The sequence below is a fragment of the Pseudophryne corroboree genome, chromosome 5 (genome assembly GCF_028390025.1).
Source record: "Pseudophryne corroboree isolate aPseCor3 chromosome 5, aPseCor3.hap2, whole genome shotgun sequence".
NCBI lineage: Eukaryota > Metazoa > Chordata > Amphibia > Anura > Myobatrachidae > Pseudophryne > Pseudophryne corroboree.
The window spans coordinates 134300809-134328006 of record NC_086448.1 but is presented as its reverse complement, the minus strand read 5'-3'; the positions used below and the strand labels follow the sequence as shown (position 1 = coordinate 134328006).

General features: G+C 45.5%; 1 protein-coding gene across 3 annotated transcripts in view; it reads left to right on the top strand.

The window, feature by feature from the left end:
- Positions 1–27198, top strand: part of SNX13 (sorting nexin 13) — a 266302-nt gene that overhangs the window by 151923 nt on the left and 87181 nt on the right. For all 3 annotated transcript variants that reach the window (XM_063921738.1, XM_063921739.1, XM_063921741.1), the window contains 5 exons: positions 1365–1453; positions 5214–5313; positions 12967–13160; positions 14792–14896; positions 22190–22322. In XM_063921738.1, coding sequence (XP_063777808.1) covers positions 1365–1453; positions 5214–5313; positions 12967–13160; positions 14792–14896; positions 22190–22322 — 621 coding nt within the window. The remainder of the gene's footprint in view (positions 1–1364; positions 1454–5213; positions 5314–12966; positions 13161–14791; positions 14897–22189; positions 22323–27198) is intronic.

The following is a 27198-nucleotide window of genomic DNA, read 5'->3' as shown; positions in this document are numbered from 1 at the left end:
TAGTCATACACTGAATTATAATCAATGTAGATCATAGGTTCTTCAGGACCACAAACAGTTCATGTTTTCCAGGTCTCCTCGCAGAATCACAAGTGAAAAAATGTGTTCCACCTGTGGATCTTTTAAAATGTGTCGGTGAGTAATGACTACACCTGTGCACGTCCCAAGTGACCTGGAACACATAAGCTGTTTGGGGTCCTGAGGGCCGAGTTTGAGAACCACTGATTTAGGTCAGCTGATGAAATAATGACTGGATGATTATAGCCTTGATTTGATTATCAAACCTTTCCAATCCTCCCAACTGTGGTTCATTCGATTTCAGAAAGAGATTGTAACACAGCAGAAGATGAGCGTGCTTACTCACGCCTCTGCTGGAGACACTTCTACTGCTTTCAGATCGCTAATGCCGGGTCGCACTCGGGAATTGGAAACTGGTGTGCCCCTGCATTGGACCCTGAGAACTGGCTTCCCGACCGTTGCCATTGGGGACAGGGACGATGGTGTCATTGGGGGTGGGTGCGGAGGCGGCACTAGGAGATGATATCATCTTTGTGCCGCCTCTCCAAATCCTGTGAACGGGTACAGGGTCGCATCGACCCAGGAAACCCGTTCAAACTGCACCTGACCTGATAATAGCCCGTGAATAACCCTTCTTTACTCCCGGGTTGAATTACGGGGGGCATACGACCCGAGAATTCGGGACTGACGCTTTCACACCGCACAGTGACCCGCGTCGACCCGGCAGTATACGGGGTTATCTGTGCGGTGTGAAAGGGGTATTATTAATCAGTGGAGGTAGAGCAAGCCTTTGTTTTGCACTCTCTTTGTCACTAGGTTGTATGTATCATTCACCATTCATTGGGGCAGATGTATTAACCTGGAGAAAGGCATAAGGAAGTGATAAACCAGTGATAAGTGCAAGGTGATAAAGGCACCAGCCAATCAGCTCCAATATGTAAATTAACAGTTAGGATCTGATTGGCTGATGCTTTTATCACCTTGCTTATATCACTAGTTTATCACTTCCTTATGCCTTCTCCAGGTTAAATCATCTGCCCCGTTATCTGACGATGTGGTAATAACTAATGTGAATGTTCTGTTTACGTCTCAGAGGCTCTGTGTTTACTGTGGCTCACATTTCTCTTAACTGCATTCAAAGTTAATTTATTGCAACCTGTAAATAGTAAAGAGCTCTATTGCTTGCCATAATACATTGCATCTTAAAAGGATAGGATGAAGATGGCTTATTACACATACAGTAATTCATGTATGCTTATTGGATTCCACCCTTCTGTCTTGTTGCACTCATACAGTTCGTTCTACAGCACGTGACGATGTGTGTGTTTTTTGGCTCTTTTTATTAGATATCAACACTATAAAAAACCAGATAAACAGTTTACTGTTTGTAAAGAAAGTATGTGAAACCAGAATACAGAGATTGCAGTCTGGAAAAGTAAGTTGTTATTTGCATCGTTTTATTGCAAAAAGATTAATAGTATGAAAATTATAGTGAGCATGCTAACGAGAAATTGAACAGATGTATTCATTTTAACATGTTTTTGGTGCTAATCATGTTTTCCTATTATGCGGATTGCCGGCCACTGTACCTGTGGTTTATCATCACTCCTATAAATCTGAGTTTGATAAAAAAAAATAAAAAATATCTAGGGCTAGGCTCACCTCCGGCATTTCGGAAGCTATTATATTTAGCCTATAGTGTGATTCCTCAGCGCAATAAATCATGTAAGGAAATCCTCTTTTAATATTTTCCACAAAGAATTTATTATTTTATCATCTTTAAAAATGTAGACCTGCTAAGAAAGAGCAATGAACTAAACTGCAACATACACAATCCGTTGCAATAGTGCATCCAATAACACAAAAGTACCTGTTTCTAACTTGTCACATAGAGGGAGATGCATCAAAGATCGAAGAACAAAATGTTGATTTTTTCCGACGATTCTCTAGGATTCACCGGCAATCAGTCTGATTAAATGTATCAATATACTCCTTCCTGGACAGTTCCTCCGGCAAATTGCTGTCCCACTGAAGTCTCTTTGGTTCCGGCAGATGCTCACCCATTGGCTACGCATGTGAATTTGTGATGTTGTAGCCAATAGTCTACAATTACCAACACCATCAAATGATGGCATTAGCTATTGTGACTCATGTTTCCAAAAGCGAAGATTCTAAAAGCTTGATACAATCAGCCAGATTGGAGTCTTTTTATAAAACATTTGGTTTGCCAAATGAAAATAGAGAGGATGCAGCAAATATCCATGAGGATACTGGGATCCTAACTGATGGGGATATTTTCAGAGGATTTAAGCTAGGTATACACTATACAATTATTGGTCTGATTTGCCAATAATTGGGACATCGGTATGATTTATTGTATAGTGTGTGCGAAAGATCGTTTCGGCAATATTTCCACACAACCGAACGAATGATTTTCTGATCAATCAGCCCAGACCAAAAATATCTACCACAATCTCCAGATATTGAGCAGTGTGTGTGCGTTCTCTAATCTGCCCATATTTCCTATGTTTTCCTGTCACTATGTCATCCACCTTGTAGGTGGATATATGCAGATGCAATGGGATGTGCCATAAAATTGGTAACTGGAAAAAAAAAATCTTTAAGTGCGTAGCTCAGATATTGGTGCCTACAATTTCCTGAAAAATCGTCCGATTCTCGGGCAGACCAAAAAAAAACCTGCCAGTGTGTACCTAGCATTACTGATACATCCCTCCAATAGCCTGGTAGCATCTAACTAGTATTGGATGATAGATCTACCATCAGTCAATAGATCAACCCCATATGGTAAAAAAGTAGTCAGGTTTAAAAGGTCGTCATGACAATGGTCGACACACACATGGTCAACGCATGATTTGGTGGGGGGGGTTTCCCCATTTTCCCAACATTTGCATAATTTACTATCCACGTGTATATGGAATGGGAATAGTAACCTGTGGCGAGCACAGCGGTAGCAAAGCAAACCACCTTGCCTGTAGCATGGCAAGCAAACTGATGGTGGTCACAGAACATGAAATACGCAATATTTGGCCAAATAAACCCCAAAAACTTGTGTTGACCATTGTCCTGGCAACCATTGTCATGTCAATCTTTTGACTGTGTCGACCTTAACCACTGTTGACATTTCATGGGTCAACCTTATGTACCTGTCAACCTAATCCATATGGTGTCGACCTTAACATTGTTGACCTTCTACCTGGACGACTTAGCCCGTGGCTATCTGAATCTTCCCTAGTTCCCTGAGACGGTTACAGGTGCCTATAAGCTGTATTTATTTGTATCAAATTATTAAAGGGGAAGCTATCTTATACAGATAATGGGGTATATTCAATTGACGTCGAAAGCTGCCGTCTGTCGAAACGGCAGTTTTCGACTTTTTTTAGGTCGGTAGGGGTTCCAACCTATTCAGTATATTCAACAAGCCGAGGAATTCGACTTATCAAAAAGCACGTGGATTGGCGGAATAGCTGCCGATCCACGTGCTTGTGTCGAAAACGGGGCCAAAACAGACCGTTTTTGGCCCCCTTTTCGACCATCTCAGTCTGACATAAAAAATTGTCGGACTGAGATGTGGGACCCAGAGGAGGAGAGGGGGGGGAACCGCGGGGAGACGGGGGACAGCCGCAGGGCATACAGGGGAGATCAGCGCTACAGCAGGATGTCTCACAGCCGCGCCACTCACGGCAGCGTCCACCCGGCTCCAGCAAGTGAGGTCAGGCTTGCTGGAGCCGGGTGGACACTGCCGTGAGGTCGGGCGGCTGTGAGACGTCCATCTGCAGCGCTACTGTAACGCTGCTCTCCTCCGTCTTCCTGTGGCTGTCCCCGCTGGTCCCCCCCCCCCCCCCACTCTCCCCCCCTCCTCTCCTCCTCTTGGTCCCTCATCTCAATTCGACTTTTTAAAAGTCGAATTGAGATGAGATTGAATAGGGGTTGTCGGATCCATTCCGACAAATGCATGTCGGCATGGATCCGACCCTAATTGAATATACCCCATTGTGTATGTCCAGTTAAAAAAAGAACAGATTTGAGGCCGGTAAATCCTCTTGATTCTTGCACCTGCCTAACATCAATGGCAGACAAGTCATGTCAGATACATCTTGAAATGTGTTTAGCGATGAACTATATTGAATGTATGGGAGGCGTCAGTGTTGCATGAAAATGCAGGATACCCAGGAGCTGATTCCGTTTTGAAAGATTTAATAGTTTTTGTCCCTCAAATTATTTTTTTGTTTTGTGTGGGTGGATCCGGTTATACTTCATAATGGTTTGAAGATACTCTGTCTGCATTTCGAATGGTTCAGAATGTTGACAATGCAACCTGTCGACACTACACATTTCTATACAGGGTGATTCAAAAGTCGCAGTACACCCTTTTGTTTCAAAAACTGTGCAGGAAATGGGAAAACTGAATACTCCAGTAAGGTATGGGTGAGGTGGGCTATCTTCTAGGGTATGTACCGAACATGGGCGCCATCTTCAAATTGGCCATCTTGAATCGAAGTCAGTTTTCCCATTTCCAGCACAGTTTTTGAAACAAAAGGGTGTACTGCGACTTTTGAATCACCCTGTATTATGAATATACAGCGGTAGGGGTTAGGGTTTAGGCTGCGATTAGGGTAAAATAGTAGAGTCAAGATTATCACTGTTAACATGCATAATGTCGGCATGATGTCAGTGTCAACAATGTGAATTTCGTCAGTACTACCCTAAACGTCAGCTGGGAGTGAGAGGTGATTGGTGGTCGGCTCCGACAGACTTGCCCTCTCTTCCGGGAGGCCTAGACCGCTACCCGATTTTCGAGTGCCTCCCTGCCATTCCGGGAGAATAGCCGAGTATGGTGTAGATATTTAATATTTACAAGGAATATTTAAAATACAAGTGAATTATGATTAAAGAGGTTATTCAGGTTTGTTAGCAAACCAAAAAAGCACACTAATGGGCAAAACCTTGTTGCATGGCAGGTGGGGCAGATTTAACATCTGCAGAGACAGTTAGATTTGGGTGGGGTGTGTTTAAACTGAAATCTACAGTAAATTGCAGTTCTTTACGTGTGGTCCTGATGAAACGTGAAGAGCCTCTGCCCTGGCCCATTGTGTTGATCTGTGCTGTTGTAGTCATTATGATACCTTTTACAATAAGCTGTAGAAACCTGATCCCACGTTTTACATCCCCTGCAGGAAATTGATACTGTGAAGTTGGCTGCAAACTTTGGAAAACTTTGCACAGTCCCCCTGGACAAAATTCTTGTACACAATGTTGCACTACAGTTTTTTATGGGTGAGTAAAGATCAATCAATTCCCATAAATATTGTAATTTACTGTGTTTTGCAGGTAGAGCAGAGATCTTCAGTGCGTCAGATGCTCACGGTTTTGTTGTGTCTTTGTGGCTTTACATCATCTCTGCATTGTTTCTTTTAGTTTTCTGTACACTGTGACCAATGCAAGTTGTGTTGGTGCAACAAGTAAACAGAAATCAAGATCTGAATCTGTATTAATAAAATAGACAATTGTAGTATCACAGTTCTGGGCAGCTTACAGTGGTTATATATGAATATCTACTTAAAAAACTATTGTTACTATATAACAAACATCTCATACCAGGGGCATTTTAACAGAGGAGGGGGCCCATGTACAGACTCCGGGAAGGCCCCCTCCTCTATAATAGGTTCCAGCATTGTGCCGGAGTCTTCTGTGCATGTGCTGGTCTCCAAACATGGTGCCCGCTTTGTTAATTTTACTATTGCGCATGCGAGGCAGCTATTTTGGCTGTGACTTTTTTTTGTTACGGCTGCAGAGCTCGACGTGGGACTCCGCAGAGGTCAGTATTAAATTTAAAACCTCTAAAGTGACAAGAGATCACATGGGCGATATTCAATTGTTGCTCGTTATTGCGTCCATTAGTGTCAGGTTAAGCTGCGTAGAGCAGCTAAACACAACTAAACTAATGGGCACGATCGTGAAAAGTGCCGCTTGGTTACCCAAACAGGTCACCTCTCGTATTTTCAGCTCACCACATCTGAGGGGTGCGAGCTGAAATGCTGACAGAAGCACCAATTGAAAAGCTCCGTCGGGCGTGCAGATGAAGCGCTCTTTATGTGTGTAGGGATATTGACAATACTTAATTGTTTGGAGTATTGCTTAGAACTTTCTTAAACGTTTTTTCTCTAACGTCCTAGTGGATGCTGGGGACTCCGTAAGGACCATGGGGAATAGCGGCTCCGCAGGAGACTGGGCACAGTTAAGAAAGAATTAGGACTACCTGGTGTGCACTGGCTCCTCCCACTATGACCCTCCTCCAGACTTCAGTTAGAATCCTGTGCCCGGCCGAGCTGGATGCACACTAGGGGCTCTCCTGAGCTCCTAGAAAGAAAGTATATGTTAGGTTTTTTATTTTACAGTGAGATCTGCTGGCAACAGACTCACTGCAGCGAGGGACTAAGGGGAGAAGAAGCGAACCTACCTAACTGGTGGTAGCTTGGGCTTCTTAGGCTACTGGACACCATTAGCTCCAGAGGGATCGACCGCATGGAACCGGCCATTGGTGTTCGGTCCCGGAGCCGCGCCGCCGGCCCCCTTACAGAGCCAGAAGCAAGAAGAAATCCGGAAAATCTGCGGCAGAAGACATCAGTCTTCACCAAGGTAGCGCACAGCACTGTAGCTGTGCGCCATTGCTCCTCATACACACTTCACACTCCGGTCACTGAGGGTGCAGGGCGCTGGGGGGGGGGCGCCCTGAGAAGCAATAAATACACCTTGGCTGGCAAATATATCACAATATATAGCCCCAGAGGCTATATATGTGATAAATACCCCTGCCAGAATCCATAAAAAAGCGGGAGAAAAGTCCGCGAAAAAGGGGCGGAGCTATCTCCCTCAGCACAATGGCGCCATTTTCTCTTCACAGTACAGCTGGAAGACAGCTCCCCAGGCTCTCCCCTGTAGTTTTCAGGCTCAAAGGGTTAAAAAGAGAGGGGGGGCACTAAATTAAGGTGCAATATTGTTTATACAAGCAGCTATTGGGGGAAAAATCACTCAGTTATAGTGTTAATCCCTGCATTATATAGCGCTCTGGTGTGTGCTGGCATACTCTCTCTCTGTCTCCCCAAAGGACTTTGTGGGGTCCTGTCCTCAGTCAGAGCATTCCCTGTGTGTGTGCGGTGTGTCGGTACGGCTGTGTCGACATGTGGGATGAGGAAGGTTACGTGGAGGTGGAGCAGAGGCCGATAAATGGGATGTCGTCCCCTGTGGGGCCGACACCAGAGTGGATGGATAGGTGGAAGGTATTAAACGACAATATCAACTCCTTACAAGGCTGGATGACGTAAAACAGCTGTGGGACAGCCGGCTTCTCAGCCCGTGCCTGCCCAGGCGTCTCAAAGGCCATCAGGGGCTCAAAAAAGCGCCCGTTACCTCAGATGGCAGACACAGATGTCGACACGGAGTCTGACTCCAGTGTCGACGAGATTGAGACATATACACAATCCACTAGGAACATCCGTTACATGATCTCGGCAATAAAAAATGTGTTACGCATTTCTGACATGAACCCAAGTACCACATAAAAGGGGTTTTATTTTTGGGGAGAAAAAGCAGCCAGTGTTTTGTTCCCCCATCAGATGAATGAATGAAGTGTGTAAAGTAGCGTGGGTTCCCCCAATAAGAAACTGGTAATTTCTAAAAAGTTACTGATGGCGTACCCTTTCCCGCCAGAGGATAGGTCACGTTGGGAGATATCCCTTAGGGTGGATAAGGCGCTCACACGTTTGTCAAAAAAGGTGGCACTGCCGTCTTAGGGTACGGTTACCTTGAAGGAGCCTGCTGATAAAAAGCAGGAGACTATCCTGAAGTCTGTATATACACACTCAAGTTATATACTGAGACCTGCAATCTCCTCAGCATAAATAGTGCTGCTGCAGCGTGGTCTGATACCCTGTCAGATAATATTAATACTCTAAGACAGGGAAAATAGTTTGCTAACATAGAGCATATTAAAGACGTTGTCTTATATATAAAGGATGCACAGAGGGATATTTGCCGGCTGGCATCCAGAATTAAGGCAATGTCCATTCTGCCAGGAGGGTATTAGAAACCCGGCAGTGGACAGGTGATGCTGCCTATAAAAGGCACATGGAGACAGGTGCGGTAGGGGCGCGTCTCGGGAACTTCAGGGACCAGTGGGTTTGCCCACAGGTGGATCCCTAGGTTCTGCAAATAGTATCACAGGGATACAGGCTGGAGTTCGAGGCGACTCCCCCTCGCCGTTACCTCACCTCAGCCTTGCCTGCTGCCCTCGGAGAAAGGTAGTACTGGCGGCAATTCACAAGCTGCACTTCCAGCAGGTGAAATCTAGGTACCCCTCCTTCAACAAGGCCGGGGTTACTATTCCAAAATGTTGTGGTACCGAAACCAGACGGTTCGGTGAGACCCATTCTAAAATTGAAAGCCTTGAACACTTATATACGAAGGTTCAAGTTCGAAATGGAATCGCTCAGGGCGATTATTGCAAGCCTGGAGGGTATCACTGGACATCAAGGATGCTTACCTGCATGTCCCTATTTACCCTTTTCACCAGGAGTACCTAAAAATTGTGGTACAGGATTGTCATTACCAATTCCAGACGTTGCCGTTGGTCTGTCCCCGGCACCGAGGTATTTACCAAGGTAATGGCCGAAATAATTATCCCGTACTTGGACGATCTCCTTATAAAGGCGAGGTCCAGGGAGCAGTTGTTCGGCGGAGTAGCACTATCTCGGGAAGTGCTACAACAGCACGGCTGAATTCTGAATATTCCAAAGTCGCAGCTGGTTCCTACGACGCGTCTACTGTTCCTGAGTATGGTTCTGGACACAGAACAGGATAAAAAGGGTTTCTCCCGGAGGAGAAGTCCAAGGAGTTGTCGTCTCTAGACAGAGACCTCCTAATACGTATACAGGTGTCGGTGCATCAATGCACGCGAGCCCTGGGAAGGATGGTAGCTTCTTACGAAGAAATTCCATTCGCCAGGTCCCATTCAAGGATTTTCCAGTGGGATCTGTTGGACATGTGGTCCGGGTCGCATCTTCAGATGCATCGGCGGATAACCCTGTCTCCAAGGGCCAGGGTGTCGTTGTTGTGGTGGCTGCAGAGTGCTCATCTTCTAGGGGGCCGCAGATTCGGCATACAGGACTGGGTCCTGGTGACCACGGATGCCAGCCTTCGAGGCTGGGGGGCAGTCACACAGGGAAGAAACTTCCAAGGCTATGGAAAAGTCAGGAGACTTCCCTACACATAAATATTCTGGAACTAAGGGCCATTTACAATGCCCTAAGTCAGGCTAGACCCCTGCTTCAACACCGGCCGGTGCTGATCCAGTCAGACAACATCACGGCGGTCGCTCATGTACACGACAGGGCGGCACAAGAAGCAGGATGGCGATGGCAGAAGCCACAAGGATTCTCCGATGGACGGAAAATCATGTGTTAGCACTGTCAGCAGTGTTCATTCCCGGAGTGGACAACTGAGAAGCAGACTTTCTCAGAAGACATGACCTCCACCCGGGAGAGTGGGGACTTCATCCAGAAGTCTTCCAAATGATTGTACACCGTTGGGAAAGGCCACAGGTGGACATGATGGCGTCCCGCCTCAACTAAAAGTTACAAAGATATTGCGCCAGGTCAAGGACCCTCAGGCGATAGCTGTGGACGCTCTGGTAACCCCGTGGGTGTACCAGTCGGTGTATGTGTTCCCTTCTCTGCCTCTCTTACCCAGGGTAATGAGAATAATAAGAAGGAGAGGAGTAAGAACTATACTCATTGTTCCGGGTTGGCCAAGAAGAGCTTGGTAACCAGAACTCCAAGAAATGATCTCAGAGGACCTATGGCCTCTGCCGCTCAGACAGGACCTGCTGCAGCAGGGGGCCTGTCTGTTTCAAGACGTACCGCGGCTGCGTTGACGGCATGGCGGTTGAACCGGATCCTGAAGGAAAAGGGAATTCCGGAGGAAGTTATCCCTACGCTATTTAAAGCTAGGAAAGAAGTGAACGCTAACCATGATCACCGCATATGGCGGAAATATGTTGCGTACTGTGAGGCCAGGAAGGCCCCAAAGGAGAAATTTCAGCTAAGTCGATTTCTGCACTTCCTACAGTCAGAGGTGACTATGGGCCTACAATTGGGTTCCATTAAGGTCCAGATTTCGGCTCTATCGATTTTCTTCCAAAATGGAACTGGCTTCACTGCCTGAAGTTCAGACATTGTCAAGGGAGTGCTGCATATTCAGTGGCACCGTGGGACCTCAACGTGGTGTTGGGTTTCCTAAAGTCACATTGGTTTGAGCCACTCAAAACCGTGGATTTAAAATATCTCACGTGGAAAGTGGTCATGCTTTTGGCCTTGGCTTCGGCAAGGCGGGTGGCAAAATTGGCAGCTTTGTCATGCAAAAGCCCCTATTGGATTTTCCATATGGATAGGGCAGAATTGACGACTAGTCCCCAGTTTCTTCCTAAGGTGGTATCAGCTTTTCACTTGAACCAACCTATCGTGGTGCCTGCGGCTACTAGGGACTTGGAGGACTCCAAGTTACTGGACGTAGTCAGGGCCTTGAAAATGTATGTTTCCAGGACGGCTGGAGTCAGGAAGACTGACTCGCTGTTTATCCTGTATGCACCAAACAAGATGGGTGCTCCTGCTTCAAAGCAGACTATTGCTCGCTGGATTTGTAGCACAATTCAGCTTGCGCATTCTGTGGCTGGCCTGCCGCAGCCTAAATCTGTAAAAGCCCATTCCACGAGGAAAGTGGGCTCTTCTTGGGCGGCTGTCCGAGGGGTCTCGGCTTTACAACTTTGCCGAGCTGCTACTGGGTCAGGGGCAAACACGTTTGGAAAATTCTACAAATTTGATACCCTGGCTGAGGATGACCTTGAGTTCTCTCATTCGGTGCTGCAGAGTCATCCGCACTCTCCCGCCCGTTTGGGAGCTTTGGTATAATCCCCATGGTCCTTACGGAGTCCCCAGCATCCACTAGGACGTTAGAGAAAATAAGATTTTACTCACCGGTAAATCTATTTCTCGTAGTCCGTAGTGGATGCCGGGCGCCCGTCCCAAGTGCGGACTGTCTGCAATGCTTGTATATAGTTATTGTTAACTAAAAGGGTTATGGTTGAGCCATCTGTTGAGAGGCTCTGTTATGTTCATACTGTTAACTGGGTATAATATCACGAGTTATACGGTGTGATTGGTGTGGCTGGTATGAGTCTTACCCGGGATTCAAAATCCTTTCCTTATTGTGTCAGCTCTTCCGGGCACAGTATCCTTACTGAAGTCTGGAGGAGGGTCATAGTGGGAGGAGCCAGTGCACACCAGGTAGTCCTAATTCTTTCTTAGCTGTGCCCAGTCTCCTGCGGAGCCGCTATTCCCCATGGTCCTTACGGAGTCCCCAGCATCCACTACGGACTACGAGAAATAGATTTACCGGTGAGTAAAATCTTATTATAAAGTTAATTTCTATATATAGGCAGGAGACCATTATTTGTAAACGCTTGATAATGCTCTTGCTGATGCTGTGAATAAATTTGCCTGCTCGAGAAAGCAGGTTTTTTTTGTTTTTTATTGCTAATGTTTTTTTTTTTTTTTTTTGTATCTTATGTTAGTTAAATGTGTAATATAATACTTGGCCTGTTTAGCATTGAAAGCTGATTACATTTGTTTGGCATTTAACAGCGCTATAGTGACTATAGGGGGTTATTCAGAGATGAATGCAGATCGCTGCATACGCAGCCAGATCTGCGTTCATCTCTGCACATGCTGGGGCTCACCCAGCACAGGGCAATCTGTCCAGCATGTGTGAGGCTTCCTCCCGCTGCGTCCGCAATTCATCGGAACGCAGGTTGACCCCTGGCGCGCTGTCGGGCTGTCATTTATTTTTATTGGAGTGGCTGCATGTGATGTCCCGCAGCCGCCCTGAAAACGCCGTCCCCGTTTTCCCAACGCCGACCCCGCAACGCCATAACTGCGCCTCCGCAACGTCCGTCGCTGTCAATCACATTGCAGTCTCATCCATCGGGAATGCGACCGCAGTGTGTGTGGCTGCGCAGCTGCATTGCGAGCCACTGATGTGGCCGGGTCTCAATGACCCCTATAGAACATAATGAAATAAACACATTTTTGTGTGTGTGGAGTGGGTGACATCATTACATGGAATACAAATCACAAATGAGCTTTATAAAGCTAAGCACCAAATAGGCAGTGGATCATGCGGACTCACTTGTTAAAATCCATTATAATCTGATCCTTTCTACAGAGTTATCATTGTTCCTCAGGATATACTGTACTGTATTTAGTGCGTCTGCCTCTCTAACACCAAATACTCAATGCCATAATATTGATGGGAAGGTGGAGAATAATATATGCTAAACACAATATCAATGTATATGTACAAATTTTTTCGGTTTTCATAAAATGCTCATTTGATGTTAAACCCAACTACACAATCGAGACTGCTTTCTTTTGCTCCTTTCAGCTGACCCTAAGAGCTGACATTCTCCTCCTAATGAGGAATAACTCTTGTCCTCCTTATAGATAGCTTCAGTTAGGCTTTCTATACAGAACAGACTAGCACATCATGAATGCATAGAGTGCAGCCGCTGAGATTGAAGAGGATAAAAACAGTTATTGCAAACAGAGATAATTATGAATATATAGCAATTTTATTTTCTTATCTTTATGCAACTGCGTTGACTTATTGAATTGTTAAATTAAGATTTGCATCAAAAACTTGTTGACTTATTTTCTCATTTAACTTTGCACAAAAGCACACAAAAAATGTACATGTCCGTTTTGTCATACAGACTTTCTATGGAGAGAATTGTTTGGCTTTCTAGTATTCCTTATGGCTTGGAGCCTGTTTAGTGTATGTTTGTCTTTTTTAATCACTTCTGTGATTGTTCCTGTGTAGATTTTATGCAGCAGACCGGAGGACAGGCACACCTCTTCTTCTGGCTTACGGTGGAAGGATACAGGGTAACTGCACAGCAACAGCTGGAGGTGTTACGGAGCCACCAAAGGGATGGGAAACATCAAACCAACCAAACTATGGGCCTTTTAGGAGCCGCTGCTGTTGGAGTATTTGACCAGTACTTATCAGAAAAGGTATGATGATGGCAGATTTGTACAGAAATTTAAATCAGCAAGAGAGTTTAAAAACCCATGTTTTAGTGTTAGCATAATATTATTGTCTTCTATTTATTATGCGCCCCAAAGTGTAGACACCACCCTACACAGAGTAGACCTAACGACAATTTTAATATAAACAACATAAATGCAATACACAACAGAGAACAATCGCATAAGGATACAACACGAATACAAACATAGCATGTAATCCACGTACAGGGCAACACAGTATACAACTTTACAATGTTCCTATACCCATTGTATGAGCAACCAGACGGCATCAGAATCACTAAGGTGGACAAGGAGCAGTGGGAATAAGAATAGTGCAAGAGGAAGAACAAGTGTGCAGAGGGCACTGTCCGAGAGCTTACATTCTAAAGGGAGGTGGGGAACTGGAACACATATAACTAGGTTTTTCAGAAGCACCCAAGCTAAATGGTGAACTTTTGAATTCTAAAACTCAGAACTTTGGATTCCTTCAAGACATCTTATACATTTGAGGTCACAACTTATGGCCATGTGGGTATACAGATGGAGCCATGTTTATCTTGGCCTTTAATAGGATTAATTGAGCCAGGTCAGTCAGACTTAATCCCCTGATGTATTGTTCTCTGTATTGTATTGCAGCTGAGAACAATAGATGAAAGACTTATGTTAATAAATCATGGTGTGCCTAGGCGCAGCAAAGAAGTCAAGATAAATGTGGCTCCATCTGTAGCTTCTCTTAATTGTTGCTGCAGTTATAATTTTCAGTTCATCGAGCATCATTCAGCATGCAGCATTACTGCAGAGAACACAAACTTAGAACTTGGTGGCTGTGAGGGGGTTCACGCATTCAGTTCTCCCTCTCTTGTGTATAAAGGTAGAGCATCTTCTTGGGGCACAGTTCTATCACCTTACTGACCTAGAGTCAGTCTTTGGAAATAGGCCAAATATGCAGTGATTTTGAAGTACAGCATGTAAACTAGGCCTTGCCAACCTGTGGCTCTCCACCTGTTGTGAAACTACACATTCCTGCATACCTGCCACAGATTTAGCATTTCCTAATAGCAAAATATGTGGCAGGGCATGCTGGGACTTGTAGCTTTACAACTGCTATAGAGCCATAGGTTGGCCAATCACTTCTTGAAAAATGACTAAAAGTTTTGTTTTTGTCCTTAGCTTTCTTATATATGTAAACGGCTAAATTACATTTATTTATTTATTTATTACTCCCGCTTATTTGTGGCTAATTGTGTATGTATTGTTGCTGGGTAAAGAAAAGCTAAATAGTGACTTTCTGGTAAATATGAATGTGAAACTAGACCGCACTGGATGCATTTTCCTTGATTATTCATTTATAAACAAATGTGTAACTTGCCGTACAGTATATAAAAATGTTACATCCTGTATTATATTACATTTTACAATAACCATTATCTCTGGAACAATGAATTGTCCGCCTGTAGGATTACTTTACCGTTTTTCTTCATTGACTGGTGTGGCCTTATTGCAACTGTTTCAAAACTTTGTTTCACATTTTAACCAGGCAATACTAGAACAGAAGGAATAGCGGCTGTATGTCTTTTAGATTGAATAATGCCTCCGGCTATTGATATCTCTTGCAGGCATCGCCTAGAGTTCAGATTGATGACAACTTGCTAGCAAAGTTGGATTACGTGGTGTCCAATGAGGAGCCAACACCTGAGATCTTTGATGAGGTCCAGAGAAAGGTGGGTGCCTTCATATACGTGTTACATTCAGCCTATCAATTATTATTCGTACATTTTTGTTTACTTTACTTTTCTTTTTCACATTACACCAAATTCCAAGTTGCAGAATATAAAGAATGCATGAAGCTACAATGTTTGGATCCATGAAGATGTATCACTCATGAATATATGCACATCCAGTCACAGAACTGATCTCAGCAGAACTGTCTTCTGTATGAATTCCACAATATGCGGTGGTTAGGTCAACTACACTTGGGTCGACCGTAATTAGGTCGACCACTGTTGGTCAACATGCATTAGGTTGACATAGTTCCAAGGTCGACATTGACAGAAGGTCCACACAGGAAAACGTCGACATGAGTTTTTCACTTTTTTTCTTCATTTTTTTAACGTTTTTCATACTTACGATCCACGTGGACTGGGAATAGTAACCTGCCTGAAGCATGGCGAGCGAAGCGGTGCACTAATTGAGGTTCCCTTCAATGTTACGGAGTAAACGGCACCAATAGAACAAAAATAAACTCATGTCGACCTTCACACCGTGTTATCCTTTTTCGGGTGTCGACTTAGTGCATGTCAACCAAAAGTGGTCGGCCTAGTGACTGTCGACCTAGACAGGGTAGACCCAATGATCTACACCCGAATTCCACTGCTGTTCTAGAGCTTTCATTTTTTAATGAAAGAGTTAATAGAGAAGGGACAAGTGAATTTGTTGTATATGTGCACATATTGTTGTAGGGCAGTGCAGACATGTTTATAATGAAAGTGTCTATAATCAGTACAAGAGTGTAGTAACCTGTAGTGTTTCATTATCTGACTCTGGGTTCCTGCTAGTACCAGGTCTTCCTTGTGGCACCATAGTCTTCCGCCTCGAGTCCAGTGGGCTCTTAGAGACCCAGACTTACCATAAACCTATTTGGGACAAATAGGGATTGGGAAGCCGGCTTCAAACCAGTATGTTGCCTAAAGTCCCATGTGGTCTTATTATAGCTCTGGTTCCTGCACACCTGGCATATGATAGTAAATAATCTACTAATATCTCATAGGATTGATGTGCCATATGGACTGTGGCACCATGCTGATTTCTGTACAGACGCAGGAATACTTTGTCTTCTCTATGGATAGAAGTAAATAAGCACAATGCTTTCCGGTTTCTTTACTGCCACGCATTAGGTGTGAATATGACATTTATTGAGTTCGGTCATATATAAACCTTAACTCATTCTGTGCATAGCATTTTATACCGGTGACGCTCGTTTTTTTTTTTTTTTTTGTATTGTGTTTAAAATAGGTTGTTTTCTCTAACGTCCTAGTGGATGCTGGGGACTCCGTAAGGACCATGGGGAATAGACGGGCTCCGCAGGAGACATGGGCACTTTAAGAAAGAATTTAGGTTCTGGTGTGCTCTGGCTCCTCCCTCTATGCCCCTCCTCCAGACCTCAGTTTGATACTGTGCCCAGAGCGAGCTGGGTGCTTTTCAGTGAGCTCTCCTGAGTTTGCTGAGAGAAAGTATTTTGTTAGGTTTTTTATTTTCAGGGAGCTCTGCTGGCAACAGACTCCCTGCATCGAGGGACTGAGGGGAGAGAAGCAGCCCTACTCTCTGAAGCTAGGTCCTGCTTCTTAGGCTACTGGACACCATTAGCTCCAGAGGGATCGTACGCAGGATCTCACCCTCGCCGTCCGATCCCAGAGCCGCGCCGCCGCCCCCCTCGCAGAGCCGGAAGACAGAAGCCGGGTGAGTATGAGAAGCAAGAAGACTTCGAAATCGGCTGCAGAAGACTCCGTTCTTCACTGAGGTAATGCACAGCACTGCAGCTGTGCGCCATTGCTCCCACACACCTCACATACTCCGGTCACTGTAAGGGTGCAGGACGCAGGGGGGGGGGGGGCGCCCTGGGCAGAATTTGGACCTTCTTTTGGCAAAAGTACACATATATACAGTTGGGCACTGTATATATGTATGAGCCCCCGCCAAGAAAATGTATATTTAAGCGGGACAGAAGCCCGCCGTCGAGGGGGCGGGGCTTCTTCCTCAGCACTCACCAGCGCCATGTTTTTTCTCCACAGCACCGCTGAGAGGAAGCTCCCCGGTCTCTCCCCTGCTTATACCACGGTAGAAGAGAGGGTTTTAAAGAAGAGGGGGGGCACATAATTTGGCGCAGATAATAACAGCGCTACTGGGTAAACATTAAATTGCTGTGTTTTTTCCTGGGTCATATAGCGCTGGGGTGTGTGCTGGCATACTCTCTCTCTGTCTCTCCAAAGGGCCTTGTGGGAGAATTATCTTCAGATGAGCATTCCCTGAGTGTGTGGTGTGTCGGTACGTGTGTGTCGACATTTCTGAGGTAAAAGGCTCTTCTAAGGAGGTGATGGAGCAAATGTGTGTGTGGTGTCTCCGTCGACAACGCCGACACCTGATTGGATATGTGAAATTAAGTGCTGAGGTAAATTTATTGCACAAAAGATTAGAGAACAGACAGGGAATCTACCCATGTCTGTCCCTATGTCGCAGAGACATTCAGAGTCTCACAACGCTCACTATCCAAAATAATAGACACTGATATCGACACAAAGTCTGACTCCAGTGTCGACTACGATAATGCAAAGTTACAGCCAAAATGGCAGGAAAGTATTCAATATATGATTATTGTAATGAAAGATGTTTTGCATATCACTGATGACTCATCTGTCCCTGACACAAGGGTACACATGTTTAAGGGGAAGAAAGCTGAGGTAAATTTCCCTCCTCTCATGAAGAAAAAGAGCGGGAATCTCCAGACAAGAAGCTGCAGCTTCCCACAAAGAATTCTCAGGGAGTATCCTTTCCCTACTAGGGCCAGGGTACAATGGGAATCTTCCCCTAGGGTGGACAAAGCTTGTCAGGTTTACCCAAAAGGTAGCGCTGACTTAACAGCTATCCTCAGGGATCCTGCAGATAGCATGCAGTAAAAGTACTTTGAAGTCCATTTACACACATGCTGGTACACTACTCAGACCGGCGATTGTGTCGGCATGGGGTTATAGCGCTGCAGCAGCGTGGACATTGAGACCCTAGTATGTGTATACATATATATATATATATATATATATATATATAAAAGATGCTGTTATATATATATATATATATATATATATATATATAAATATTTCGTGAAGAATCAGCCCAGCACTCCTTTGAGAGTGGGTAATGGTTGCCCAGATGCCCTCAGAGTTGGATTGAAATACGAGAAAAAGAACCAGCGGCACTCAGGGTCTTATGAGATGGTAATCTTTGTATTAAAACATCAATGAAAAGAACATCAACGTTTCGGGGAGTTAAACCCCTTTGTCAAGATGTGAGGTACCTCACATCTTGACAAAGGGGTTTAACTCCCCGAAACGTTGATGTTCTTTTCATTGATGTTTTAATACAAAGATTACTATCTCATAAGACCCAGAGTGCCGCTGGTTCTTTTTCTCGTATATATATATATATATATATATAAAACATGCCGAAAGAGACATTAGTCTACTGGGTTCTAGAGTCAACGCTATGTCGATTTCTGCTAGACATGTCCTGTGGAACATGCACAGGTGATGCCGACTAAAAGAGGCATATGCAAGGTTTACCTTACAAGGCTGAGGAATTGTGTGGAGAAGGACTCTCGGACCTGGTCTCCACAGCTATAGCTGGTAATTCTGATCTTTTGCCTTATATTCCCGCACAGCCTAAGAAAGCACGACATTATCAAATGCAGTCCTTTCGATCACAAAGCAAGAAAGTCCGAGGTGCGTCCTTTCTTGCCAGAGGCAGGGGCAGAGGAAAGAAGAAGTCCTCCCCAGCCTCTACAAAATCCACCGCAGGACGCTGGGGATCCACAGGTGGAACTAGGCCTGGTGGGGGCACAATTTCAGCCACAAGTGGGTTCACTTCCAGGTGGATCCCTGGGCAATAACAATTGTGTCTCAGGGATACAAGCTGGAAGTCGAAGAGCTGCCCCCTCACCGATACCTCAAATCGGCCCAACCAGCTTCCCCCCACGAGAGGGAAATAGTGTTAACTGCAATTTACAAATTGTATCTTCAACAGGTGGTGGTCAAGGTTCCCCTCCTTTAACAGGGAAGGGGTTATTATTCGACCATGTTTGTAGTCCCGAAACCGGACCGTTCGGTCAGACCCATATTGAATTTAAAATCCCTGAACATATACCTGGAAAGGTTCAAGTTCAAGATGGAATCGCTGAGAGCGGTCATCGCAAGCCTGGAAGGGGGGGATTTTATGGTGTCTCTGGACAAAAAGGATGCATACCTTCATGTCCCCATTTAGCCACCTCATCAGGCGTACCTCAGATTTGTGGTACAGGATTGTCATTACCAATTTCAGACGTTGCCGTTTGGTCTCTCCACGGCACCGAGAATATTTACCAAGGTGATGGCGGAAATGATGGTACTCCTGAGGAAGCAAGGGGTCACACTTATCCCATACTTGGACGATCTCCTCATAAAGGCGAGATCAAGAGAGCAGTTGCTGATCAGCGTAGCACTTTCTCTGGAAGTGTTACGGCAACACGGCTGGATTCTAAATATTCCAAAGTCGCAGTTGGTTCCTACGACTAGTCTGCCTTTCCTGGGCATGATTCTAGACACATGACACTGGTCAGGAACCTATTAAAACCAAAACAGGTGTCAGTGCATCACTGCACTCGAGTCCTGGGAAAGATGGTGGCCTCATAGAGGCCATACCCTTCGGCAGGTTCCATGCGAGGACCTTTCAATGGGACGTACTGGACAAGTGGTCCGGATCACATCTTCAGATGCATCGGTTAATCACCCTATCCCCCAGAGCCAGGGTTTCTCTTCTGTGGTGGCTGCAGAGCGCTCACCTTCTAGAGGGCCGCAGATTCGGCATTCAGGACTGGGTCCTGGTGACCACGGATGCAAGCCTCCGAAGGTGGGGAGCAGTCACACAGGGAAGAGATTTCCAAGGTCTGTGGTTAAGTCAAGAGACTTGCCTTCACATCAACATCCTGGAGCTAAGGGCCGTATACAACGCCCTGTGTCAAGCGGAGAACTTGCTTCGCGACCAACTGGTTCTGATTCAGTCAGACAACATCACCGCAGTGGCTCATGTAAACCGACAAGGCGGCACAAGGAGCAGAGTGGCGATGGCGGAAGCCACCAGAATTCTTCGCTGGGCGGAGAATCACGTAAGCGCACTGTCAGCAGTGTTCATCCCGGGAGTGGACAACTGGGAAGCAGGCTTCCTCAGCAGACACGACCTCCACCCGGGAGAGTGGGGACTTCATCAGGAAGTCTTCGCACAGATTGCAAGTCGGTGGGGACTGCCACAGGTGGACATGATGGCATCCCGCTTCAACAAAAAGCTACAGAGGTATTGCGCCAGGTCAAGAGACCCTCAGATGATAGCTGTAGACGCCCTGGTGACACAGTGGGTGTTCCAGTCGGTCTATGTATTCCCTCCTCTTCCTCTCATACCCAAGGTGCTGAGGATAATAAGAAAAAGAGGAGTGAGAACAATATTCATTGTTCCAGAATGGCCACGAAGGACTTGGTATCCAGATCTGCAAGAAATGCTCACAGAGGAACCGTGGCCTCTTCCTCTAAGACAGGACTTGTTGCAACAGGTGCCCTGTCTGTTCCAAGACTTGCCGCGGCTGCGTTTGACAGCATGGCGGTTGAACGCCAGATCCTAGCAGAGAAAGGCATTCCGGATGGGGTCATTCCTACGCTGATAAAGGCTAGGAAGGACGTAACAGCTCAACATTATCACCGTATATGGCGAAAATATGTTGCTTGGTGTGAGGCCAGGAATGCCCCTACGGAGGAATTCCAGCTGGGCCGTTCCTTCACTTCCTGCAGTCAGGAGTGAATTTGGGCCTAAAATTGGGTTCCATTAAGGTCCAGATTTCGGCCCTATCCATTTTCTTTCAAAAGGAGTGGACTTCTCTACCTGAAGTTCAGACGGTTGTAAAGGGAGTGCTGCATATTCAGCCCTCTTTTGTGCCTCCAGTGGCACCTTGGGATCTTAACGTGGTGTTGAGTTTCCTGAAATCCCACTGGTTTGGACCACTCAAAACGGTGGAGTTGAAATATCTCACGTGGAAGGTGGTCATGCTATTAGCCTTGGCTTCGGCTAGGCGTGTGTCAGAGTTGGCGGCTTTGTCACATAAAAGCCCCTATCTGGTTTTCCATGCGGATATAGCAGAATTGCGGACCCGTCCATAATTTCTGCCGAAAGTGGTTTCATCCTTTCATATAAACCAACCTATGGTGGTGCCTGTGGCTACTACTGACTTGGAGGATTCCGAGTTGCTTGATGTGGTCAGGGCTTTGAAGGTTTATGTAGCCAGAACGGCTAGGGTCAGGAAAACAGAGTCTTTGTTTCTCCTGTATGCTTCCAACAAGCTTGGTGCTCCTGCTTCAAAGCAAACTATTGCTCGCTGGATCTGTAACACGATTCAGCAGGCTCATTCTGCGGCTGGATTGCCGCTGCCAAAATCAGTTAAGGCCTATTCCACTAGGAAGGTGGGCTCTTCTTGGGCGGCTGCCCGAGGGGTCTCGGCATTACAGCTTTGCAGAGCGGCTACTGGGTCAGGTTCAAACACTTTTGCAAAGTTCTACAAGTTTGATACCCTGGCTGAGGAGGACCTTGTGTTTGCTCAATCGGTGCTGCAGAGCCATCCGCACTCTCCCGCTCTTTTGGGAGCTTTGGTATAATCCCCATGGTCCTTACGGAGTCCCCAGCATCCACTAGGACGTTAGAGAAAATAAGATTTTACTTACCGGTAAATCTATTTCTCGTAGTCCGTAGTGGATGCTGGGCGCCCGTCCCTAGTGCGGACTTCTTCTGCAATGCTTGAATATAGTTATTGCTTCAATAAGGGTTATGTTATGGTTGCATCAGGGTTGGATCTGATGCTCTGTTGTTGTCATACTGTTGACTGGTTGTTATAAACTCAGGTTATACGGTGTGATTGGTGTGGCTGGTATGATTCTTGCCCTGGATTACCAAAATCCTTTCCTTGTACTGTCAGCTCTTCTGGGCACAGTTTCTCTAACTGAGGTCTGGAGGAGGGGCATAGAGGGAGGAGCCAGAGCACACCAGAACCTAAATTCTTTCTTAAAGTGCCCATGTCTCCTGCGGAGCCCGTCTATTCCCCATGGTCCTTACGGAGTCCCCAGCATCCACTACGGACTACGAGAAATAGATTTACCGGTAAGTAAAATCTTATTTTTACTCCAACTGAAATGAAAGAATGCATATGTACTTACATAGATTATTTGTGTGATAAGGTGTACGACATCATGCTGCGGGATGAACGGTTTTATCCCTCCTTCCGCCACAATACTCTGTATGTGCGGATGCTGGCAGAGCTGGACATGCTGAAAGAGCCCAGCTTTAAAGGATCTGATGATGGCGATGGAGGTAATGAATAAACGCTTGATACGTTAAGTTTATTATACTGTTTCATTTAAGTAGATTCATTTGTTGCTGTAAGTTTTGTGTAGTATTTTTTTAAGCTAATAAAACAGTGCCTTCAACTTTCTTCTTAAATGATTTAGCACAGTATATATTATTCATACCCCGTTAATGTTGTTGTATCGATCTCCACGCATAATTCTTCCAGTAACAAATGTTATTCTTATCACTGGACCTGACTACCTGGCTAGATGTATACTTACTGTACCTAGACCACCCACCGCCTCCTAGAAGTCAGCCCAGACTTGTGCCTTCTCTGACAGTCCTGTTGGAGCACAAATCTGTGTGTATGGAATGATGTAGGTCCTACTGTAAACCATCAGGATATATTAATCAGCAGGGGGGTTTGTGTCCATACACAGGTCATTGGTCTCCAAGGCGACTTCTGTAATATACATAAAAATCTACAGTAGTGGGTTGGTTATTTGTAAACATACCCAAGTTTCCCTGATGACACTGAAGGGATGCCATCAAAACACTGTTTAGTAAGTGACAATGGACCTGACTCAGGTCCCATTGTTACTGGGGCACATCCCGCAAAGGACCGGTGTTCAGTGACGTAGGAAGCAGTACGGCATCAGACGGTTAGTGATTTACAGTCTGATGCCTTTTGGGGATAGGGAGCGGACGGCTTCCATGTAAGCAGCAGCGATAGATACTCCAACCACGTCTAAATCGGGCCCAATATTACAGCTCTCCGATTGTACAGATATTATAGTCTTTCAAAATAACAAGCAAACTCTGTTGGGACTGGAGTTGATGGAAACCGTAACCTGGCAGAGTGAGCGTGTCTAGTCTCCCAATGTTCCCTTGCAATGTATGTACTGATGATCTACTTAGCTCTTGGATTAAGACATGGTGACCATTAAATGGACTACATCTGGTATGCTGCAAGAATGATGGATCACTCATCATTTAAAAAAAAAAAAAAACTTCTGAGCTGAGTTTTTGAGTTTTCTTTATGTAGATTGTTGAAAACGTCATCACAGTTACAACAACTTTAACATTTCATGTTATCCAGTTATTGGTTTCTCACTACGGGAGATGCAGACTAGCTATGTCTGCGATGTAACTATCTCAGAAGATTATCTGTCTTCAAACTCCTTCTGCACATGAATGCACCTGTAGAGGTGGGAAATAAGTTTGTATAAGTTATAGAGAACCAAATAGGAAAATCTGCTGTTTCTCATCATCCGATGATCACAGGTTCTATTACCAATCTATGGGTGTCGTGGGAATAGATTTAGAGGGGGGCGGGATATAGCTGTCTGTATTGTGACCACCAGTCACATAATTACATCTCCATCATCTTGCCAGCGAAATTGACATTCCAAAATTAGGTTTGACCTGAAGAGCAAATTGAGAAATGTTGTTGTTCTGAGAAAAATTTGTTAGAGGACTTCACTTGTCCTTTAAATTTGGTAACATTCTTTCACATCAGGATGATTTTCTACTTTTTCTACTTTTTTTTTATTTTACTTTTCATGGAGTCATCATTATTACTATGTTTCTTAGTAGTCTAGTACCCTATACTTGTTTAGACTTCAACTTCCAGCTTCTCTTCCCCAACCACTGATCCTTTTGTGTTCTCTGTCCTAACACTTTCCTTTTGTGTAAATCACGTTCATAATCACAAATAAAATTATTGTTACCTGTCGTTTGAGCTTAAACCATTAGCACTTAAGCTTTAGAGAATAGATTCAGGCACATATCATTATACAGTTAGTAAGTGAAATGTTTGGTTACGTTGATGTGTATACAAAACATGAAGCCAACCTTTCTATGTTTTTAACTTGTGTTGTATCGCCATCTAGTGGTTTCCTTAGGCTTGTTTTCAAAGGCTTATTTTAAAAACCTAAGCAATTACTCTTGTTTTTAATGGCTGTGTTCTTTTATTGCTCGAGTTATGGAGTGATTTGTTTGCACTGTTTGTGTGCATTTTAATTCTTTAATAAAAACAACAGAGTTTACAACAGCAAAAAAAAGTTCTAGCAACCGTTAAAAGGATAACGTGATAAAGCAAACATTCAGTTTAAAAGGGATATTCAATTAGTGCCAAGCTTTCAGACAGTCGGAAAATCGACACTAAGTCGACCATTGGGTATTCAATAGCGGGCGTTTTCTACAGGTTTTTGCTCCGTTTTCGACATGCCTTTTCAATGTGTTTATTTCTCTGACGTCCTAGTGGATGCTGGGACTCCGTAAGGACCATGGGGAATAGCGGCTCCGCAGGAGACAGGGCACAAGAATAAAAGCTTTAGGATCAGGTGGTGTGCACTGGCTCCTCCCCCTATGACCCTCCTCCAAGCCTCAGTTAGATTTTTGTGCCCGAACGAGAAGGGTGCAGGCTAGGTGGCTCTCCTGAGCTGCTTAGAATAAAAGTTTATTTTAGGTTTTTTATTTTCAGTGAGTCCTGCTGGCAACAGGCTCACTGCATCGTGGGACTAAGGGGAGAAGAAGCGAACTCACCTGCGTGCAGAGTGGATTGGGCTTCTTAGGCTACTGGACATTAGCTCCAGAGGGACGATCACAGGTTCAGCCTGGATGGGTCCCGGAGCCGCGCCGCCGGCCCCCTTACAGAGCCAGAAGAGCGAAGAGGTCCGGTGAAATAGGCGGCAGAAGACGGTCCTGTCTTCAACTAAGGTAGCGCACAGCACTGCAGCTGTGCGCCATTGCTCTCAGCACACTTCACACTCCGGTCACTGAGGGTGCAGGGCGCTGGGGGGGGAGCGCCCTGAGACGCAATATAACAGATATACCTTAGGTTGGCAAAAAGAAATACATCACATATAGCTCCTGGGCTATATGGATGTATTTAACCCCTGCCATTTTTCCAGGAAAAAGCGGGAGATAAGGACGTCGTGAAGGGGCGGAGCCTATCTCCTCAGCACACAAGCGCCATTTTCCCTCACAGCTTCGCTGGAAGGACGGCTCCCTGACTCTCCCCTGCAGACCTGCTACAGAATCAGGGTAAAAAAGAGAAGGGGGGGCACTATTGGCAGCTAATAATAAAAACAGCAGCTATAAAAGGGAGTAACACTTATATAAGGTTATCCCTGTATATATATATATATATAGCGCTTGGTGTGTGCTGGCAAACTCTCCCTCTGTCTCTCCAAAGGGCTGGTGGGGTCCTGTCCTCTATCAGAGCATTCCCGGTGTGTGTGCTGTGTGTCGGTACGTGTGTGTCGACATGTATGAGGAGGAAAATGATGTGGAGGCGGAGCAATTGCCTGGGTTGGTGATGTCACCCCCTAGGGAGTCGACACCTGACTGGATGATCGTATTTAAAGAATTACGTGACAATGTCAGCACTTTGCAAAAAACTGTTGACGACATGAGACAGCCGGCAAATCAATTAGTGCCTGTCCAGGCGTCTCAGACACCGTCAGGGGCCCTAAAACGCCCGTTACCTCAGTGGGTCGACACTGACCCAGACACAGATACTGAGTCTAGTGTCGACGGTGAGGAGACAAACGTAATGTCCAGTAGGGCCACACGTTACATGATCACGGCAATGAAGGAGGCATTGAACATTTCTGACACTACAAGTACCACAAAGAAGGGTATTATGTGGGGTGTGAAAAAACTACCAATAGTTTTTCCTGAGTCAGATGAATTAAATGAGGTGTGTGATAAAGCGTGGGTTTCCCCCGACAAAAAACTGCTAATTTCTAATAAATTATTGGCACTATACCCTTTCCCGCCAGAGGTTAGGGCGCATTGGGAAACACCCCCTAGGGTAGATAAAGCGCTCACACGTTTATCTAAACAAGTAGCGTTACCGTCTCCTGATACGGCCACCCTCAAAGAACCAGCTGATAGAAGGCTGGAAAATATCCTAAAAAGTATATACACACATACTGGTGTTATACTGCGACCAGCTATCGCTTCAGCCTCGATGTGCAGTGCTGGAGTCGCGTGGTCGGATTCCCTGACTGAAAATATTGATACCCTGGACAGGGACAATATATTGTTAACTATAGAGCATTTGAAGGATGCATTACTATATATGCGTGATGCACAGAGGGATATTTGCACCCTGGCATCAAGAGTAAGTGCTATGTCCATTTCTGCCAGAAGAGCATTATGGACGCGACAGTGGTCAGGGGATGCGGATTCCAAACGACATATGGAAGTATTGCCGTATAAAGGGGAGGAGTTATTTGGGGCTGGTCTATCGGACCTGGTGGCCACGGCAACGGCTGGAAAGTCCACCTTTTTACCCCAGGTCACCTCACATCAGCAGAAAAAGACACCGTCTTTTCAAACTCAGTCCTTTCGTTCCCATAAGTACAAGCGAGCAAAAGGCCACTCATTTCTGCCCCAGGGCAGAGGAAGAGGAAAAAGACTGCACCATGCAGCCGCTTCCCAGGAGCAGAAGCCCTCCCCTGCTTCTGCCAAGTCTTCAGCATGACGCTGGGGCTTTACAAGCAGACTCAGAGACGGTGGGGGCCCGTCTCAAGAATTTCAACGCGCAGTGGGCTCACTCGCAAGTGGACCCCTGGATTCTACAGGTAGTATCGCAGGGGTACATACTGGAATTCGAGGCGTTTCCCCCTCGCCGGTTCCTTAAGGCTGCTCTACCAAAGTCTCCCTCCGACAGGGAGGCAGTTTTGGAAGCCATTCACAAGCTGTATTCCCAGCAGGTGATAATCAAGGTACCCCTCCTACAACAAGGAAAGGGGTATTATTCCACGCTGTTTGTGGTACCGAAGCCGGACGGCTCGGTGAGACCAATTTTAAATCTGAAATCCTTGAACACTTACATAAAGAGGTTCAAATTCAAGATGGAGTCACTCAGAGCAGTGATAGCGAACCT